Source organism: Grampus griseus (genome assembly GCF_964374135.1).
Source record: "Grampus griseus genome assembly, chromosome: 8".
Taxonomy (NCBI): domain Eukaryota; kingdom Metazoa; phylum Chordata; class Mammalia; order Artiodactyla; family Delphinidae; genus Grampus; species Grampus griseus.
In genome coordinates this window covers 103,148,609-103,167,189 of record NC_139002.1, presented here as the reverse complement: position 1 = coordinate 103,167,189, position 18,581 = coordinate 103,148,609, and the positions used below count along the sequence as shown (strand labels likewise).

General features: G+C 51.2%; 1 protein-coding gene across 1 annotated transcript; it reads left to right on the top strand.

Moving 5' to 3' along the window:
- Positions 1–9,373: 9,373 nt before the first annotated feature.
- On the top strand, positions 9,374–15,813 carry BATF2 (basic leucine zipper ATF-like transcription factor 2). Its single transcript, XM_082660983.1, is given in 5 exon segments — positions 9,374–9,504; positions 10,851–10,955; positions 13,936–14,514; positions 14,516–14,555; positions 14,558–15,813. Coding segments are annotated over 5 exon segments (807 nt in total). The 5' UTR covers positions 9,374–9,465; the 3' UTR covers positions 14,602–15,813.
- Positions 15,814–18,581: the final 2,768 nt, after the last annotated feature.

Sequence of the window (18,581 nt, the reverse complement as noted above, 5' to 3'; positions counted from 1 at the left end):
CCCTGTGTGGTGGGTTCCATGAAGCCTTTGAGAAAGGTGAAGTACCTGCGTGGGAAGCTGCCCATGCCACATGAAGTGAAAAACGAACCCGAATTTCAAACCCATTTTAACATTTAAAATAACAATAACCCCCTAAACAATGTTTTCTCACACTATGGGATACAGCCCATTAAGTATATTGTGAAATTATTTTAGTGTCACAAGTTGAAATGTATGAAATTGCCCATATTTGACCATTTTGAGAACAAAGATATCAGTTTCATATAGCTCAACCTAGTAGCATTAGCAAAAATTAAGTAGAATGAACAGAGCAGAAAACATTGCTGCCGGTGCCCCCTTGAAGAGCAGGTAAGTGGTGTTTGTTGAAACATTTGTTTCAGATACTTATATGGATATATGTACACACTGAGTCACAGTCCCAGAAGTTTTAAAATTGCTGCAGTTCAGCTGTTGACTCTGGAGCAGTTTTGAGGGAAACTTAAAATTGTTACCATAAGCACTTCTGGATTGTTTTACTTCACTATTACTACTGGCATTGAAATCCTTAAATGTCAGGCTTTAAAGCCCTGTCCTGTCCAAGCTGTTAGTGTAGCTTCCCAGGGGTTAGAGTAGGATTGCAGTGGACACCAATTTGAAAAACAACCTCATAGCTTGGTGAAACATTAGGAGACCAGGGGGTAACTGTATTGAACTTTTGAATAATGATTGCCAGGAGCTAGAAGTCAAGGGTAGGGGAGTGAAGGTGGAGGGGCTTTTAAGGACTGATGTAGGGGCCTCATGACAGTATTTTCATTTGCCTCATGGAAAGGTGGAAAGGGTGCTCCTGAGGAAATAAAATCTTTGGGGAATACCTTTGGAAGAAAACTGGGAAAGAAGATCTCTAGAGCTGTAGTTATATATAACTGTGAATATATATATATATTCACAGGAAATAATCATGAGATTAAAATACCCAAATCCTAACAGCTGTGAAACAGGCGCTTGAAAGGAGAGTTTCTTGGGGCTAAGTAAGTGGATTATAACTTGAGGGTAGAGTTCTAGATGCCTTTTAAAAGGGCAAATTTACCCAATGTCTGGGGAGGAAAATTTGGCTTTATGGTTTTAATTTTAAGAGGTGTAGCCTTTTTGATCCAGACAGTCCATGTATCACCTTTATAATCATAAAAGAAACCTTATTTTTTACTCAGAAACAACAAGAACAACAAAAAGCCGGGGGAAAAGATGCTGCTTAAGTATAATTGTTGATCATTAAGCATTAGCAAGAAGTATATCTAAGTATTTTATTTATTTATTTGTATATATAAATATTTAAACTTGCTCTAGATGAATTTCCTATTTGATTCTTTTAAACTGTAATGTTCATGTGAGGTGGTTTAAAATCAAGTTACAGTTTTGATAAGAGGAATCCTGTTTTTCTCTCTGTTGAAACACATCTGTGATGCAAGTTTTATTTTGGGGACCACATGCATATGACAGAGTCACCAACCAGCACTTGATGGCAGCATACCCAAGTGCAGCTTTCGTCCTACTAATGAGTAAACAACTGGAGGCTTGAATGTACATCCTAATCACTGAACCAGCAACTGCCTACAGACGACAGTTCTACCCTGGCCTGCTCCTGCACTCCCACCCCTTATCTCTCTATAAGCCTTAAGTATCCAAGGGCCATCCTGTCCCCAGTGCATGTGTACAACGTGCAGGCCACAGCAGAACGCCTCAGATGGCAAGTCAGAGTGTTGGAGCATCCTCATTCTAGGTCTCAGCCCAGCTGCCTCTTGTGGGAGACAGAGGAGGTATCCTCTTCAACTCCCAGATAACGCAATGAGCTGTTATACCCCTGTCATCCTCCTCAGGGCACGTGACATCCTCAGGCCTTTCCAGAACCTTAGGAGTGATTAAGGATATGACAATCTGAGCTATTCCAGCAATCACGTCCACGTCCACCTGACCTGTGCCTTGGCATCCCCAAGAGTAAGGCTGTGCCAGCAGCTTCGTGTCTTTGCAGGGCCTGGCCTGGTGAATGGGGCTGGGGGGAGGGAGTAGTTGCTGTGCCTTCACTCAGCAACCTGAGAGGCAGGTACCACACTTACCTCCACTCGACAGGTGAGCCAGGGGCTCCACTCACCCAGATTGCTGCCGTAGCCTCTCCACCCGTTTCCCTGTTCCTCCTCCCCAAGGCAGAGGGACCTTTTAACCTCTGGTCACATCATGTCTGGCCTCTGCCCAAAGCCCTCCACTGGAGACTTCCCTGGTGGTCCAGTGGGTAAGACTCCACGCTTGCAATGCAGAGGGCCTGGGTTCGATCCCTGGTCGGAGAACTAGATGCCACACGCACGCCGCAACTAAGAGTCTGCGTGCTGCAACTGAGTCTACATGCCGCAACTAAGACTGGGTGCAGCCTAAATAAATAAATATTTAAAAAAAAAAAAAAAAGCCCTCCACTGTCTGCTGGGTACTCCCCGTATCTTTACGTGTTAGAGCCCAAGGGCTTCAGTGACCTACCAGGCCCTGCATGAGTGGTCCCCATGGCTCTGTGCCCCCATCACCTGTTCCTCCCCTGCTTACCAATTCTCCAGCTGGCCAGTGCATTAGGGGCCAGCACCCTTAACCCATACCTCCCTGTCACCTCCCTCTTTTCAATTTTTTGCTCAAATGTCCAATGTCTCAAAAAATTTTTTTGTTCAAATATCACAATAAGACCCAGCCTGACCGCCCTATTTAAGTCTGAAACTGCTCAATCCCCTACCCACATTCCCCAAATCCTTTATTTTGCTCTATATTCCCCCATGACAGTTAAGGTCTTCTACCAGCCTATATAATTCCCTTAATTTATTACATTTATTCTCCCCCACCCCTCCGTCCCCTCTAGAATGGAAGCACCATGAGGGCAGAGAGTTGGATCTTTTTTTTTTTTAAAGCTGTCTCGCAGCACCTAGAACAAGGCCCGCCACATAGTAGATGCTCAATAAATATCCACTAAGTAAAAGGAATGGAGCAGAGGGTTCATTAACTGCTTTCTAGCTACTCACCCAACCAGAAAGCAGCAGAACCTCATCAGCCTTGTTCCAGGCTTCTCAGGCCTGGCCCCCACTGTCTCCTGTGAAATCCCACAGAGGGTAACTCCTAGACCAGGCCCAAACCGAGGAGGGCATCTCATAGGCAGCCCTCCTGCACATGTCCAGAGTGGGAGCTGGGGCCTGGAGTGGAAGGCAGGGAAGTGCCAGGTCTCCTGTGCCCACACGTCCACCCTCAGTTCAGTGGTCAGCCCCTGGTTCGGTAAAATGCCCACTCTGTTCTTTCAAATGGCACAACACCCCTCAGCCTTGGAGGTGTCCACCTCCCAAGAGGCCTCAGGCTAATCCCAACCTCCAGCGGCAGAAAAGGGGCCTTCCGAGGTCAGTTGTCACATTCCTTCATTTTCCATAGAGGAAATTGAGCCCCAGAGAGGGCACAAGGCTGCCTGAGGCCTTGCACTTGGTAGCACCTGACTGCAGGTGAACCCAGTTCTCCTGGGACAACTTCCTAGCCGCCTTCTGGCTGGGGCCCCCTCCCGGCTTCAGGAACCCTGGCCCAGGACCCGTGGGAGACCCCATCCTCAATGGTGCTTCAGTGAAGTTCAGCAGTCCTGCCCCCTCTGACCCACGGCAGGTTTCTGCCACAGGTGCGAATGCTCCCCACCCTTCTGAGGGTGCCCTGTTATTTCCACTCCAGAGCTGGGAGACGTTAGCTGGCTCGGCGAGGAGTAAGATGGGAAGAGCGCACCGGAGCTGCAACAGAACCCCGTCTGCCTGGCTCTGCCTCCTCCCCGCCCGGGGCCAAGTACCTTCCTCTCACTGAGCCTGTTTCCCCAGCTATAAAGCGAGGAGAGTGGACGACAATCTCTAGAATCTTCTGACCATGACCGACGGCCAGTCCACCTTGCCAGAGCTCTCAGCACCCTTGGTACAAGTCCCGGGCTGGGTCGGCCAAGGCAAGCCCTCTCTTGTCTGTGCTTGTGAGTCACTGGCCACACAGGGTTGGGCTTTATCCCCCATCCCACCCCAGCCCTCCAGGCTCTTGCTCGTGACCCTGGCTGGCCACTTCCCCAAACTGGCCTCTGAGTGAGGCCTTCCTGTTTCTCAGTGCTCTTGTGGGAACCGACACAGAAGCTAAGAAGGGAGAGAGCTGTTTGAGGAGTGGAAAGGCTCCTTCCAGCGCCGGGGTGATTGTCCTTTCTCTCCAGTGTCCAGGATCTCAGCAGGGTGCCCGGCATGGACTTCTCCACCATCCAAAGTGGACAGTGGGAATGTGACATCACAAGGGAGGTACAGCCAGGGACACTGGGACAAGAAGGAGCTCCCTGGTGACTGCTTTCCATGCCTGGTTTCAGTTATCATGACAGCCTATTATACAGACAAGGAAACTGAGGCCCAGAGAAACCAAGGGCCCTGTCCAAGATCACATGGTTAAAAGAGGCAGAGCAGGGATTTGAACTCAAGCCTGTTTGGGACTTGGACCACGGGGGAAAATCCACGTGCTGTGGTCACTGCTGTCACATCCCACGAAACCCTGGGAGGCTCGCTGACTCTTCAGTGCTCAGTTGTTTATAATTTATAGTCCCTGCCCTCTTCCAGAAGTTTAAGTCGGCTTCCCAGAAAGATGTGTACGTTCAAGGAGTAGCAGAGAATCAGAAGCACAAGGCTTTGGAGGCAGCAGGGGGCCCAGCAGGACTGGGGGGTGGGAACGTGCGCCAGCTCCCACCTAGGACTGGGCGGTGATGGCGTCATAGAGCCCCTGTGAAGTCACCCAGTTCCTGGGAGGCCCAGCTATTGGCAGATTCCAGCTTTAATGAGAGCCCCCAAGGTCAAGGTGCTGTGCTGAAGTGAAGGTCAATCCTTTCCTCCCTATGCCCTGGGTTGTCCCCACGATGTCACTGCCCCAGTCCTTGCCCAGCATTCAGTTCATCTGGAGTCATCCCCTTAGCAAGCCTTTCCTTTCCCACTTATGGGTCCCTGTGAAACAATAAAAAGAGAGAGGGCTGGGCTTGGTGTCAGAGACAAGTGGGGATTGAGTCCATCCCACCTGGGGATGTGACCTGGCCAAGGGATGTACCGCTGAGCGGCAGCTTCCTCATATCTGAATCTGAACCAAGGTGGTGGTGTCAGCCCAGCATTCGTTCCCCCTTCTCCTGCCAACAGCACCCCAGTACCCTCTGGAAGTTTCCCCTCCCTCACCCCCAGTCCCTTTCACCTTATCTCCTGGCCACAGTGACTGATGTCAGGAATAGCCACAGGACTAAAGCCGGACCAAGCAGAGCCAGGTCTGGGACCTTTGTTGGAAGTATTGGGAAAGTGGCAGGGAATGGAGGGATGCGCCCTCCTGGGGCAGCTAAGCTGGTGTTTCAGGTGGCCAGCTTACCACCTTGAGCCAGACCTGCCTGAGGATGTATCCAGCCGGGGGAGAGCAGATAGGGTGAGACAATGACTGCTGATGACATTGCTTGGGCATCATGATCTAGCCCACCTGAAGCTGTTATACTCGAGACTTGTCAGTAACTTAAGCTTAATTAGATCATTTAGGAAGCTAAGGATCCAGAGATAACTAATTTCCCATCTCTTATTGAGACTCCTTTGTAAGCATGAGAAATTTTTAGCAGATTTCATCAAATATTAAGTGCTGCTTCTTACATATGGACACAATCATTAACCCTCTTTTCATCAAATGTATTTCATTAGGAAAAAAACTCATCCCTGTTCTTGCATTCTGCCGTTTTTTCTTAGAATAATAATAATAAAATACAAGCCTGCTGTATGTGAGCAAAAAATTCATCAGTCGTTTATTAAGTGCATTTATTAAGTGCATTTATTAAGTCATTATTAAGTGCATTGAACAGATGATTATGGGACTTACTGTGTGCCAAGCACAGTTCTAAGCCCTTTACATATATTACTTCATTAAATACTTATATTATTACAGTGAGGCATAAAGAGGTTAAATGACTTGCTCAAGATCAAGTTCCAGGCCCTGGGATCAAGCCCCTCCCCCCATTCTTCAATGTCTTTCCCAAAGAGCTCTTTCTCTGCAAAGCCTTTTCTGATCTCCCCAACAGGAAGTGCCCCCTGGCCGCCCCAGATGCCCTCATAGAGGCAGGCTGTCACCCTCCTGCCCTGCCCTGCAAGTCAATGTGCTGGGCATGTGTCCTACACCCCATCTGGTTGTGAACCCCTCTCAGCTGAGGCTTAGCTTCCACACAGGCCCATCCATGGTTGTGGGCAGGAAGTCGACAGCCAGCCTCAGCCCCACCAGCAGTCGCCTGGCCTCTTTCTCTGCTCTCCATCATCCGAAGCTCCCTCGAGTTGCCCTGAGGAGGCAAATGAGGGGTGCTCATGGTGGGGGACCTGGAGAGGGGGGTCCTCATCCCCGGGCAGCTGAAGACCGCAGGCATCTCTCCAAGCCCAGGAGGCGTGGGAAGGAATTGGGACAGGGTATCAATGCATCCTGGCCTCTCCCAAACCAGCTGTGTGACTGTCACCTCCCGGTGCCTCAGTTTCCTCACTGGTAAAATGAGGAGGATGGTTAGGGAGAGTCCCTCAGGAACCTAGGAAAGTTCCTGTGGGAATGAGTAAAGCAGAAGTTTTTTACTCATCCAGGAAGCTTTTGGGGTTCCCGGATGGCAAGCTGCCTGCTGGATTTCACTTACGTATTCATTAATGGAGCGCCTATTATGTGGTGGCAGTGTCTGAGGCACTGGGGATGCTTCAGAGAGTAAGATGGGCAACGATCCGGCTGCCCAGGAGCTCACTCTGCAGCTCTGGTTTGGGGAGGCCTCTGAGCCTCCACCCACAGGGGGCAGCAGGTTTGGGACTAAAGGACCAGGCCCTTCCATGCTGGGTGTGGAGAAAGACTGAGGGTTTGGAGGAGAGAAGAGCGTCCTCCCACCAGCTCTGCCCCCTTCCGCCAGGTGACCTTGCCTCTCTGGGCATTAGCTCCTCACCTTCTAAGTGAGAGTTTGGACTGGTTGGCCCTGAAGCCTGCTCTGCCAGCTTTCCATGGCCATTCATGGTTAAACATTACCCACTCTGTGTCCCTCCCTCCCTGCCACTCCTCAGGGAGATCAAGCCATAAACGCTGCCTTCTTCCATCTTCCTTCAGGTCTGTGGGCCTCTGAGAGGGGCCACAGGCATACTTGCTGACTGTCTCCTCTACACCTGAAGCCAGGGTCTTGAGAGGGGAAGACTGGTGGTCCAGGTCTGGGGCTGGGGGCTTAGAGTGGGGATACTTGGGCCCTAGCCTCCCCCCACCCCATCTGCCTCCAGATGTTTTTTCTTGGTTACATCATGCAAGGCTCTCTGGATCCTTCCCTGAGGAGCTCATGGCTTAATGAGCCCCTCAGGTGCCCTCCTCAGGCAAGATGCCTCAGCCCTCCTGGTTTCTGGGAAACAAAAATAACTCAGAGAGGCTCCTCTCCCATGCCCTTCACAAGCAAGGAGGGCCAGGCCCAGCTGTCATGCCCAGCCCCACCCACCCAGGTGTTTTAAATTATGAGGCTGCATAATTAATCCTGTGTACCCATAAATCTCAGGAGTGGGAATGGATCCTAGCCAATATGCAAAGAGCTCTCTTCTCATCTCATTCTTTTCAGTCTTCAAATCAACTTTATAAGTAGGTATAATTTCTTGGTCATCCACAGCATGCATACAAGAACACTGAGGCTCCAGGTGATAGACCTGGTGAGTAGAGTGCCAGGTATCAGAGTCAAGTCTGACTCTAAAGCCCAAACTGGTTTCATACCCACTTCATAGCATAGCAAGAGACTATTACAGTTAATGCCCTGCTCATGACAGACATCACTAATCAATCATGGGATGGCAGACATTGCTGATCAATTGCAGTGTTCTTTTCTAGTAAGTTCAGAGGCAGCTGTGAACTCCTAAACACAGTACTCCAGGACACCATTTCCTATCAGAAGATCGAATCCACAGTATTTGCCATTCCGGTGAGCCCACACCATCAGCCTTGAGTCCTCAGGACTCAGGCACAACCCCCAGATGCTCTAGTCAGCAGGGCACAGGACTCTTCACTGTACATCAGTTGCTGTGTTGTTCTTGGAGAGGGATTAATGGCTCCACCATCCCCTGAACTGTTGTCCCTTCCAAGCATGGCCTCTCTTAGAGACACAACAACCATACAGGTTTGCTTGGGGCTTCAGGTTTTTTTAGGTCTTTAATAGAAGTTTTTATTATGAAACATTCAGGTATACCCCAAAGTATAGTTAATAATATTATCACAGACAATTGTGTTCCCACAGTTGAAGCAACAAAACATCCCTGACACAACCGAAATCCCTGTGTGTCCCCTTCAGTCCATCTCTACCTCCACCCCCGCCAGGCTACCACCCCCTGAATGTTGTGGTTCTCATTCTCACGCATAGTTTTATACTTTTCTCACATAATTACATATCCATATTATTCAACACTACAGAAATTATTTTTGTTCAGCTCTTGTTGCCACTTGTCATTTTCATACAATTGGATGTTACGAACTTTTAGGCGTGATGATCAGTGCAGCTTTGAATCTTCCACCGTATCATAATTGTGAATATTTGTTGAGCCCTCATTCTACACCAGGCATGCTTTTAGGTGCCTTACCTGCCTTAACTCATTTAACCTTCACGACAAAATTATTTTTATCCCCACTTTACAGATTTAGAAACAGAGGCACAGAAAGGTGAAATTATGTACCCGAGTCACATAGCTTGGAAGCTGTGCTCTTAATTGCTAGACATCACTCTCTCTACTGCTGCGTGGTCTGTTGTATGAAAACACAGTCATTAGCCATCTGTTCTCCTATTTAAGGGCCGTTGCTTATTTTTGCAGACATGCCTCAACTTTAGTCTCACAGGGTTTGGGGGCGGTTGTATTATCTTGCTTAGTTCCAACATCAAGCCTGTGAGTGGATGTCTGTATCATCTCCCTTTACAAATGAGGAAGCTAACGCTCAGAGAGGGTAAATCGCCTTCTCAAAGCTGTACAGCTCCAGCAAACCAGAGGTGGACTGTGAACCTGGGCTCCTGCAACTGTAGAGACCAGGGGTTCTCCCGTATCCCATGTGAGCCCTCGGTCCCCCACTGGCTTCCTCTTGGCTCTGTCCATGGCAGCCTGCCCTCCCTCTCCCAGAACACCCCTCCCCACACCTGGCATCCGGGCTCCTCCTCTCGCCACCCTCCACCGTCCTCCTTCCAGAGAAGGGGCCCAACCGGAAGGCCAGTTCGTGTTAGGAAATTCCAGCCACATGAGCCAACCCAAGCCTGGGATTCTGAGCAGCCGGTGGCTTTAGGAGAAACTGAAACTTGGCTTGCTGGGGGTGGAGTGGTCACGGGGAATTTAAAGAGCTGCCACTTCCTGGGGTTCCCAGAGGGTACTGGGAGGTCACAGCGGAGGAGGGACGCCCTGAACCGGGTGTGAGCCTCTGTTCTCCTGCCCCACCATGCACCTCTGTGGGGCTGATGGGCCGCTGATCAGGATGGTGAGTACAGGGGCCAGGTTCAGGGGATGAGAAGGGGAATATGCCCCAGGGTGCCCGGTGCCAGCTCTGTTCACATGGGCTGTGTGGCCGAGGGCTCACACACCCTCTCTCTGGGCCTCAGTTTCTCCAGGGGATTGGATCGAGGGCTTTCCTGCTCTCACATTGCAGATCCAGCCTCCAGTTTAGAACTTAGCCTCTGAATACTACTCTCTCCTAACCTACCTGTTTGCTCACTGCCATTAGAGGAGGCTTCTCTTTCCTCCCCAAGTTCTCTAGCCATGGTTCCCTTGGAACCTTGCCTCTCTCCCAGGACCCAGGTACCAGAGGCCCACCCACTTCTCTCTCTGCAGGTCTTTCCCCCAGGCTCCAGTCTCTCAGTCCCCACATCACCAAGAAGGGGCCTGCTATGGCCATGAACCTAGGAGCACAGAATCGTCCACCAGGGAGGCCAGGGTCTTGCCTGAGGTCCCTACACTCAGAACACACCTCCCAGAGTGACCTGTGGGAGGGCGAGTTGGGCTGTGGGGTCTCCAATGTTCCCTCTTGTCTGACCTTCCAGAGCCCTGGGCATTTGGGTTAAACATTTCATCTAAGTTTCATGAACCCCAGTGTAGGGGGAGGGTCACAGCTGTCAACCTTTGAGTCCACTCTTCTATCAGAAGGGACTCGATTCACCCATTCTAGGCTGCTGTCCCCCTAGAATGCGAGCAACTTGAGGGCGGGAAGTTTTGCCTCTTTTCTTTGCTGCTGTGTCCCCATAGCTCAGTGTGTGGCACATAGTAGGTGCACAAGAAATATTTGTTGCGTTGCGTAAGTGAATATCAGCTTTGGGCCTGAGCTAGGCATGGGAATATGGAGTGAAATCAGAACCCCCGCCCTGCCCTTACAGACAGAGCTCATGGCTAGAGAAATCAACACCTTGACCGTGGAAGTAATAGCGATCAGAACAAGAGCGGCTGGCTTTTATTAACCCCTGCCTGCTTTATGTCCTGCGAGGAAGGCGCTGGTGCCTCCACTGTATGGATCAGGTAGCTGGGCACAGAGAAGTGAGTGATCTGCTCAGAGTAGCACGGCTGATAAGGAGACGGTGGGTGTGAAGTTGGTCCTGTCTGGGTTTGAATCCTCGCTTGTGCTGCCCCATCGTGAGCTGTGAGCAGGACACGTGGGTGAGGCTGGCAATCCACCGAGGAGTGCTGTGTCTGCGATGGGGTGTGTGGACACCGAGGGAGCCAGAGAGGGCTTCGAGGAGGAGGGGGACCCTCGGGGACTTGATTCAAGAAGGGCATGGCTTTACAGCTAGCCAGCCCCTGCCAGGACCCCTGAGCTTTTGGCCTGCCTCCCTACAGGACCCTGAGGAACATCAGAGGCAGCTGAAGAAGAAACAGAATAACCGTGCGGCCGCCCAGAGGAGCCGACAGAAGCACACGAACAAGGCGGATGACCTGCACCAGGTGGGCGATGCCTCCCTTCCCATTCCTGATGTCACTTACCTGGCCCGGCCACCTCTTCTCTGTCCCACCCATGAGCAGTTCCCCCTGCACTGCTGTATGTGCCAGGGGGCCTGAGTTTGGGAGGAGGGAAGGGCTTTGCAACTGAGATTTGGAAATTCCTGGGTGTTGAGTGGAAACCGTGTGCCAGACACACGTTGGGCTCCAGGGATATGACAGTGCATCCTCAGCCCGGGCCTACCCTCAAGGCACCTCCAATTTAGGGGGAGGAGACAAGGAGGGAGGCAAACAGGGAAAACCTGGCTCAGTGACCAGCTGAGGCACTGGTTACAATGCAGCTCCTGGCCCCTCCCCACCCAGGACCCACCTCAGGAGGTGCTACACTCTGATGGACGGGTTCTGATGGGTTTGGCCAAGACCACGCTGTGAGAAACCGGTTCAGGGTTAAGATGGGCTGGCTTTAGAGTCCCAGCTGGGACACTCATTAGCTGCAAGTCGCTTCCTTCACTGAGCTTCACTGTCCTCATCTGAAAACGGGGACAATAATCCCTGCCCACTGGCAGGACCCTTGTGGAGACTAAAGAAGGCAAAGGAGCCCGGTGGGAAGGGGGAGGACTCCACTCACACTTGCCTCTTCACCTTGGATGGTAACCTGACCTTGGATGGTAACCTGACCTTGGAGCTTCCCTTCTACCTCTATGCGGAGAGAAAGGACACCACCAGTTCCATCCCAGAGGCTCGATTAGGCTGGGTTCAGGACCTGGCCTTTGGGAGGGCTGCATACACGTTAGTCCTTACAGCAATGAGTAACATTCAGAGCCCTCCACACCCAAAGGCCCTACACTCTCTGTAACCCCGCCCCCACCTGTCCACTGCCCTCTCCTAACATCCTACACCCTGTTCTCTCCGTTCCTTCACTGGCCAAGCACATCCAGCCTCAGGGGCTCCCCCTGGCTGCTCCGTCTACCTTCAGACAGCAGCCTAGCTAGATCCTCACTTCTTTCTGGTTGTTGGTTCAAATGTCACGTCCTCAGAAGGAGGTGGTCTTTCTAAACATCTGATCTAAAGAGACCTCTCCCATTACTCGGCTTTATTTTTCTGGTTAGTACTGACTTTCTATCACATATTTAGATGTGATCACTGCTTGTCTTCCCCACCAGACTGTAAGCACTCTGAGGGCAGGGACCTATTCTGTTCCCTGCTGTTTCCCCATCACCTGGACCAGTGCCTGACAAATAGAAGGGACTCAATAATTCCCTGTGGAGCGAATGATAGAGTCAGGGTAAAGTGCTTTGGGAACACATAGGTGGGAGCAACACACGGGTTGTTGGGTCAAGGTGGTATAGAGATGAAGCCTGAACTGTTTTTCAGGGATGAATAGGAGTTTTCCAAATGGATGAAGGTAAGAAAAGGCATTTCAGGCAAGTGAAATAGGGCTGGCGTGGCCATAAGAGAGTAGCACCCTGTAGAATGCATGAGAATGAGGACTGATGCCCGGGATGGCGCCTGCCTGGCAGCGGTAGAGACTTCATGCGTTCGTTTATTCCTTCCTTCCAGAAATGCCTATTGAGTATCTCCTGTGTGACAAGCACAATTCTAAGCATTGGAGATACAGCTGTGACGACAGCAGACAAAAGCCCAGCTCACCCTCCCCAGGGCTCGTATTTTCATGGGGGGGGCCAGACAAATAAATGACCTATGAGGTATTTGGGATATCAGATGGTGATACGTGCTTTGGTAAAAAGTAAAGCAGGGAAGAGGGAAGGGACTGCGGCACGTGGGGTGATAGAAACCTAACCAGGGAAGCCGTCCCGGAGGAGGTGACATTTGAGCAGCCTGAAGGTGGCGAATGAACGAGTGAACGAATGAGTGAGGAGCGAGTGACTCAATTTCTGGAGGTGAATTGAAGCCTTTGGAGAATTTAGGTGAAGGGTGACCTAATGACATGTTTTTAAAATGTCTCCACATTCCACGGCAGAAACCAGCTTGGGAGTGGGGCTGCGGGTGGCTTTGGGGCCTGTTAGAACTTTGAGTCCATGGCTTAAGCAACATTTTAATGCGAAACACCCTTGCAGCTTCTTCTTTTAAAAAGTGTCCATAAAGGGGGGTAGGTGGGGGAGGGAGCCAAAGGAAGTCACTGAGCCTGATGAGCTGTGGAAATAAAGTTCCTTCTGCGTTTTCCACCATTGCTGTCATCACAAATGGTTGTTTAGAACTGCTGTCCCACTGGGACAGAACCCAGGGTTCAGCAGAACAGAACCTAAATGCGGAACAGAACACACCTGTGCTGTGTCATGTAAAACATGACCCTGGACTCCGGCCATGGTGCCTCAGTGGGAAAGTTCTGGGCACTGGGGAGGTCTGGCAGTGGCACTAAGCCGTAGAGGTGTCCAGGACAGAGGACATCTAAGTTGTCACAAGAAGGCAGTGTCAGGATTAGCCCGAGGATGGGGGTGCTGGAAGTGTCCAGGCAGGGGAGAACGGAAGTGTGGCAAGGAAGCAGCGTCCATATGGGGAACAGGAAGTAGGGGCATCAAGAGAAGTCGGAGAGATAAAACTGGAGGTGTGAACTGGGGCCGCCATGCACAGGGAGTCATTAGAGACTTTAAAGAGCTTTAATGTTCGATTAACGACGCAATCACTGAATGTCTCCTCTGGGCCAAGAGATCTGGGTGGTTTGGGGGGCGCACCAGTTAGGAGGCTGGTGGAGCTCCCAGGTGAGTGGAGATCCCAGGCTGACTAGCTCAGGGACCTGGCAGCAGGGATGGAGAGCAGGCAGATCTGAGCCCTAGCAGGAGGGTGAGTTGGGGGGACTTGCTGGTGTTACGGAAGCCTGGCCAGAGAGTAGCCAAAGGGCATTCAGACGGCGGTGGTATCCTTCCTCCTAAATCGAGGACCCTGGGGGGATTGGGCAATAGGGCTCTTGCTGGGCCCCTGATTCTGGCTGACATAACGCTCCCCACCCATCTGCTTCTCCCCCCAGCAGCATGAGTCACTGGAGAAACACAACCACACCCTGCGGAAGGAGATCCAGGCCCTTCAGGCTGAGCTGGCGTGGTGGAGTCGGACCCTGCACATGCATGAGCGCCTATGCCCCATGGACTGTGCCTCCTGCTTGGCTCCGGTGTCCCCTGGCTGCTGGGGCCAGGCTGAGTGGCCCCCAGGCCCCGTGTGCCCCGGACAACATGGCTGCCAGGAACAGCCAGGCCCGTTCCAGACCCCGGTCTCCTCTCCGATGGCTCTGCAGCTCTCTCCAGATCCACAGCCTCATGGTTCCCTTGGCCTCCTCTTGTCCCCTCTGCCCTCACTGTCCCTTGGTCCCGCCCCTGTCACTGCATCCTCTGCCCAGCCGTCCCCTAGCCCTGTCCAATCTGCCTCGCCCACTGGCTCCGGCCTGCTGAGGTCTTCCTCCAAGCTGAGCACCCTCCTGCCCAGCCCCCCAGCCCAACCTCCCCCTCTACAGTCCCTCGGGCTGGAGCACCCCACCAGGGGGAAGCTGGCGTCCTCAACCCACAGCCCCTCAGCTCCTCTGGGGCTGGGATTTCTGCAGGGCAGGGAGCATAAAGCCTGCTTCCCCAGCAACAGATCAGCAAGGGCCCCACCCCCTCTGGCCTTCCCCCTGCTCTCCTCTGCTCAAGTCTACTTCTAACCTGGCCCCCAGAGCTGGGCTGGCCCCTTCCTTGGACTCAGGAAGCAGCCTCAGCATGTGGGCATCTCCTCTGTTGCCACTGGAAGCTGCCTTTATTGGCTGACCAGCTGAACCAGTATTTCACCAGGGAAAGGAAGCCGTTACTGTGTGCCCACCACTCTGCCAGGTCCTGTCACCGCTACTTTCTTATTTCAACCTCATGGTCATCCTGCAGAATCCAGACTGTCAGTCTGTTTTTCAGGAGTGGGAAGGAGACAGGCTCAGAGAAGCCAGATGACTTGGCTAAGGTCACACAGCCTTTCTTGGGACCTGAAACACCATGATCTGCTCCTCCTCCTAGTGGGGTCATGGCCCAGGCACCGCAGGGGCTGAAGTCCTAGAAACTGAGAACTGGTGTGAGAGGCTTAAGTGCTGGGAGTGGGGAGGGGCTCTCCCTTCTGCTTTGTGATTCCCAGGGCCACAGAGCCCTGCAGTCTCTGAAACCTTGCCCTCTCTGGGGCTGGTCCAGAGTCCAAGCCTGGGTGGGGAGAGGCCAGGCAGGAGCCCAGAAGTGAATTCTTTCTGTTCTTTTCAGTGCCAAAGAACTGAACCTGAGGGTTGGAGTTGGGGACAAGCCTGGAGCAGTCCTCCCTGGGATTTCTACATGCTGAGTACCCATAGCCATACCGTGACCTTGGGGAGATTGTGAAGGGTTAGCTCTCCAGGCTACTCCCCAATAACTCTCTGCCTCCCCCCTCCTCCCAGGGCCATGGTGGGTGGACTTCTGAGAGCATTCATGTCACGCACAAAAGGCAGGTGGAAAGAATGAGGAAAGGACCAGGTGCAAAGTTATGTTTAAGCAAGTGCTGGACTTGAACCTGGCCGCGGTGAGAACTGTGTCTTCTCCGGTATCACCCCCATCCCTGTGCAGCCCTCAGGCCCTCATTACCCTCAGGCCCCTCTGAGCAGTGCCCTTCATTGCTCTTTGGCCTGATGGCAGCTGGAAGAGCAGGGGCTTGGGGCTAGGTGGGAGCTCAGCTGTAGCGCCTGCTCGGGGATGGGGGTGGGTTGGGGGGTGGCGGGTTCTCATTCAGACTCAGGACAAACACTGTAAGGGGCCTGAGATGAGAAACTCCAGCTCTTCACCCAGATTTTCACACACATGTAAACAGACACTATGCTAGTATTTGACACACTCCAGGATGCTGAGTACAAGTCTTGGTACCTAGACTTTATGGTTAATAAAGTGTTGTCCAATTCTTTTTGCTTTGGTTAGTTGTTTAAAGCTCTGGCTGTACTTTGTACTATCGAAACCAAAGGGCCTTTTCAAGAAGAGGGAATAGTCTAGAATCTCAGAGGCAGGTGATCCCTCGTAGACCTCCTAATCCAACCCCCCTCCCATACTGCAGATGAGGAAACTGAGGCCTCGAGATGGGATGGAAGTGCTTGGACTCATGCAGTAAGAGGAGGTGTCATGGCCACAGGATTGTGGATGGCTGCAGAGCTGGGGTCACCAGTAGGTTCAGGGAGAACAGACTGGTGGGAGGGAAGCCAAGATGCTGTTGGTTGGAGGTCTGGGACAAGAGTCGATATGATGTACGGTGCTCCAGGACTCACAGGGAGATGAGGATACTGTGGCCTGGCTTGTGTCTATATACCCTAAAATTTGTCAGGCACTCTGTGTTTAACTCGGGTTAACTCAATAATGGCTCTAATAACTCTGCAAGGTAGATATACTTATTACCCCTCTGTTTGGAAGGGGAAAGTGAAGCCCAGAGGTGTTAAGGTCACATAGCTAGGAAATGGTATAGGGTCAATGTAACTTTTAGGAGCACTTAACCACAGGTGATCCTGCCTTCTACCTTCCCGGAACCTTCCCTGTAGGCCCGGAATGGAGGGGCCGAAACATGCCCATAGATGTGACCCAAGAAGGTAAAACCCTACTTTAAGCTCAAAACAAGAGAGGGGAGTCACTTAATTAACGTTGGTACGCTCATACCCTGAACAGATGCTAAGAACAAAGAATGCTTTGAAGAATATTTAGAGAGGTGAGAAAATGCTTATGACATATCAAGCAGAAAAAATAGAATGTGCAACTGTCACTATAGTGTGATATTATGTTTGTTTAAAAATATAGACAGAATCAAAGGAGGTGTTGTAGATTCTTGAGGGAGATGAGCTAATATCTGTGAATAACCAAACTGTAAACACAGCTACCACTGTAGCAGAAGCCTTCCACATGGTTGAATATATCCTAGAAATCTGTATCTGGGTGTATCTATTGCTGCGTAACAAATTATTCCAAAACTCAGTGGCTTAATCAACAAACATGTATCATCTCAGTCCCTGTGGAGTGGGAATCTGGGCATAGCTTAGCAGGTACCCCTGGCTCAGGGTGTCTCATGGGCTCCAGTCTAAGTGTTGTCCAGGGCTGCAATCATCTGAATGCTCAAGTGGGAGGATCCACCTCCAAGCTCACTTGTGTGGCTGTCTGCGGGCCTCAGAAGGTCCACCCCCAAGCTTATTCACAAGGTTGTTGGCAGGATTGAGTTTCTGGAAGGCTGTTGGACTGACGACCTCAGGTTCTTTTTCTTTTCTTTTTAATATTTATTTATTTATTTGGCTGTGCAGGGTCTTAATTGCAGCACACGAGATCTAGTTCCCTAACTAGGGATCAAACCTGGGCCCCCTGCACTGGGAGCGCAGAGTCTTAACTGCTGGACCACCAGGGAAGTCCCCCTCAGGTTCTTATAGGCTGTTGGTTGGAGATATTATTTCCTTGCCACTTGGGCCTCTCCACAGGGCCGCTCAACATGGCAGCTGCTTCCCTCAGAGCAAGTAAGCTAGAGAGTGAAAAAAGGTGAGCGATACAGAAGCCACAGTCTTTTTGTAACCTAATATCAGACATGACATCCTGTCACTTTTACTATATTCTATTGAGTAGAGACAACTCACTAGATACAGCCCATGCTGAAGAAGAAAAGATTACACAAGGGCATAAAACCCAGAAGGCAGGATCGTTGGGGGACATCTATCTTAGAGGCTGCCCATCACACTGGGTGACAACCAGCACTTTCCTGGATCCCTTCTTTCTCCTTTTATTATCAACGCTAGCAGCTGGCTTTCTCTGGGGAGACCATCTCTTTAGAAGGAAACAATTTTGAACCTTTTGCAGCAGTGGCAATGCCCCTACAGTGGGCAGAGAGGATCTGGTAGGTTTGAGGCTGCAGCAAGGCTAGAGACCCACAGCCTCGAGGCAGCCTTGCAGCAAGTACCAAGCAGACACTCACTCCTCAGAATGACCTTTGAAGTGGTGCATGAACTGTCAGTGCTGAAATAGCAGGTAGGTGTGGGCCAAGAGTCTTCTGTGCTTTGAAAAGTAATCACTCACTGGAGGACTAAAGTTTAAATTCAATTTAAACTCTTTGAGCTGTTTTGTTTTTTTTTTCTGGTATTCACCTCTATAGTGGGTTGAATGGTAGCTCCCTAAAAGATAAGTCCACCCATAGCCTGTGAATGTGCCCTTATTTGGAAAAAGGGTCTTGCCGATGTAATTAGGTTAAGAATCTCAAGATTAAATCATCCTGGATTGTCCAGGTGGGCCCTGAGTCCAATGACCAATAAGAGGAGGTCGCTAGTAATGGGAAGAGAAGACACGAAGAAGAAGGTCATGTGAAGACAGAAGCAGAGATTGGAGTTAGGCAGCCTCAAACCAAAGAACGTCTGGAACCACCAGAAGCTGGAAGAGGCAAAGAAGGCTTCTCCCCTATGGAACTTCAGAAGAAGTAGGAAGAGCCGTGAGGAAGCTGTTATACTCATCCAGGTGAGTAATGGTGGTGGCCATGACCAGGGGGTAGCAGGGAGGTGGTAAGATGAGGCCTGATTCAGGGTGTGCTTTATAGATAGAGCTGATGGGATGTGCTCATGGATTGGACGTGGGGAAAGGGAGGAAGGAAGGATGAGGCTGCAACTTGGGGCCTGAGCAACCGGTGGTTGGTAGT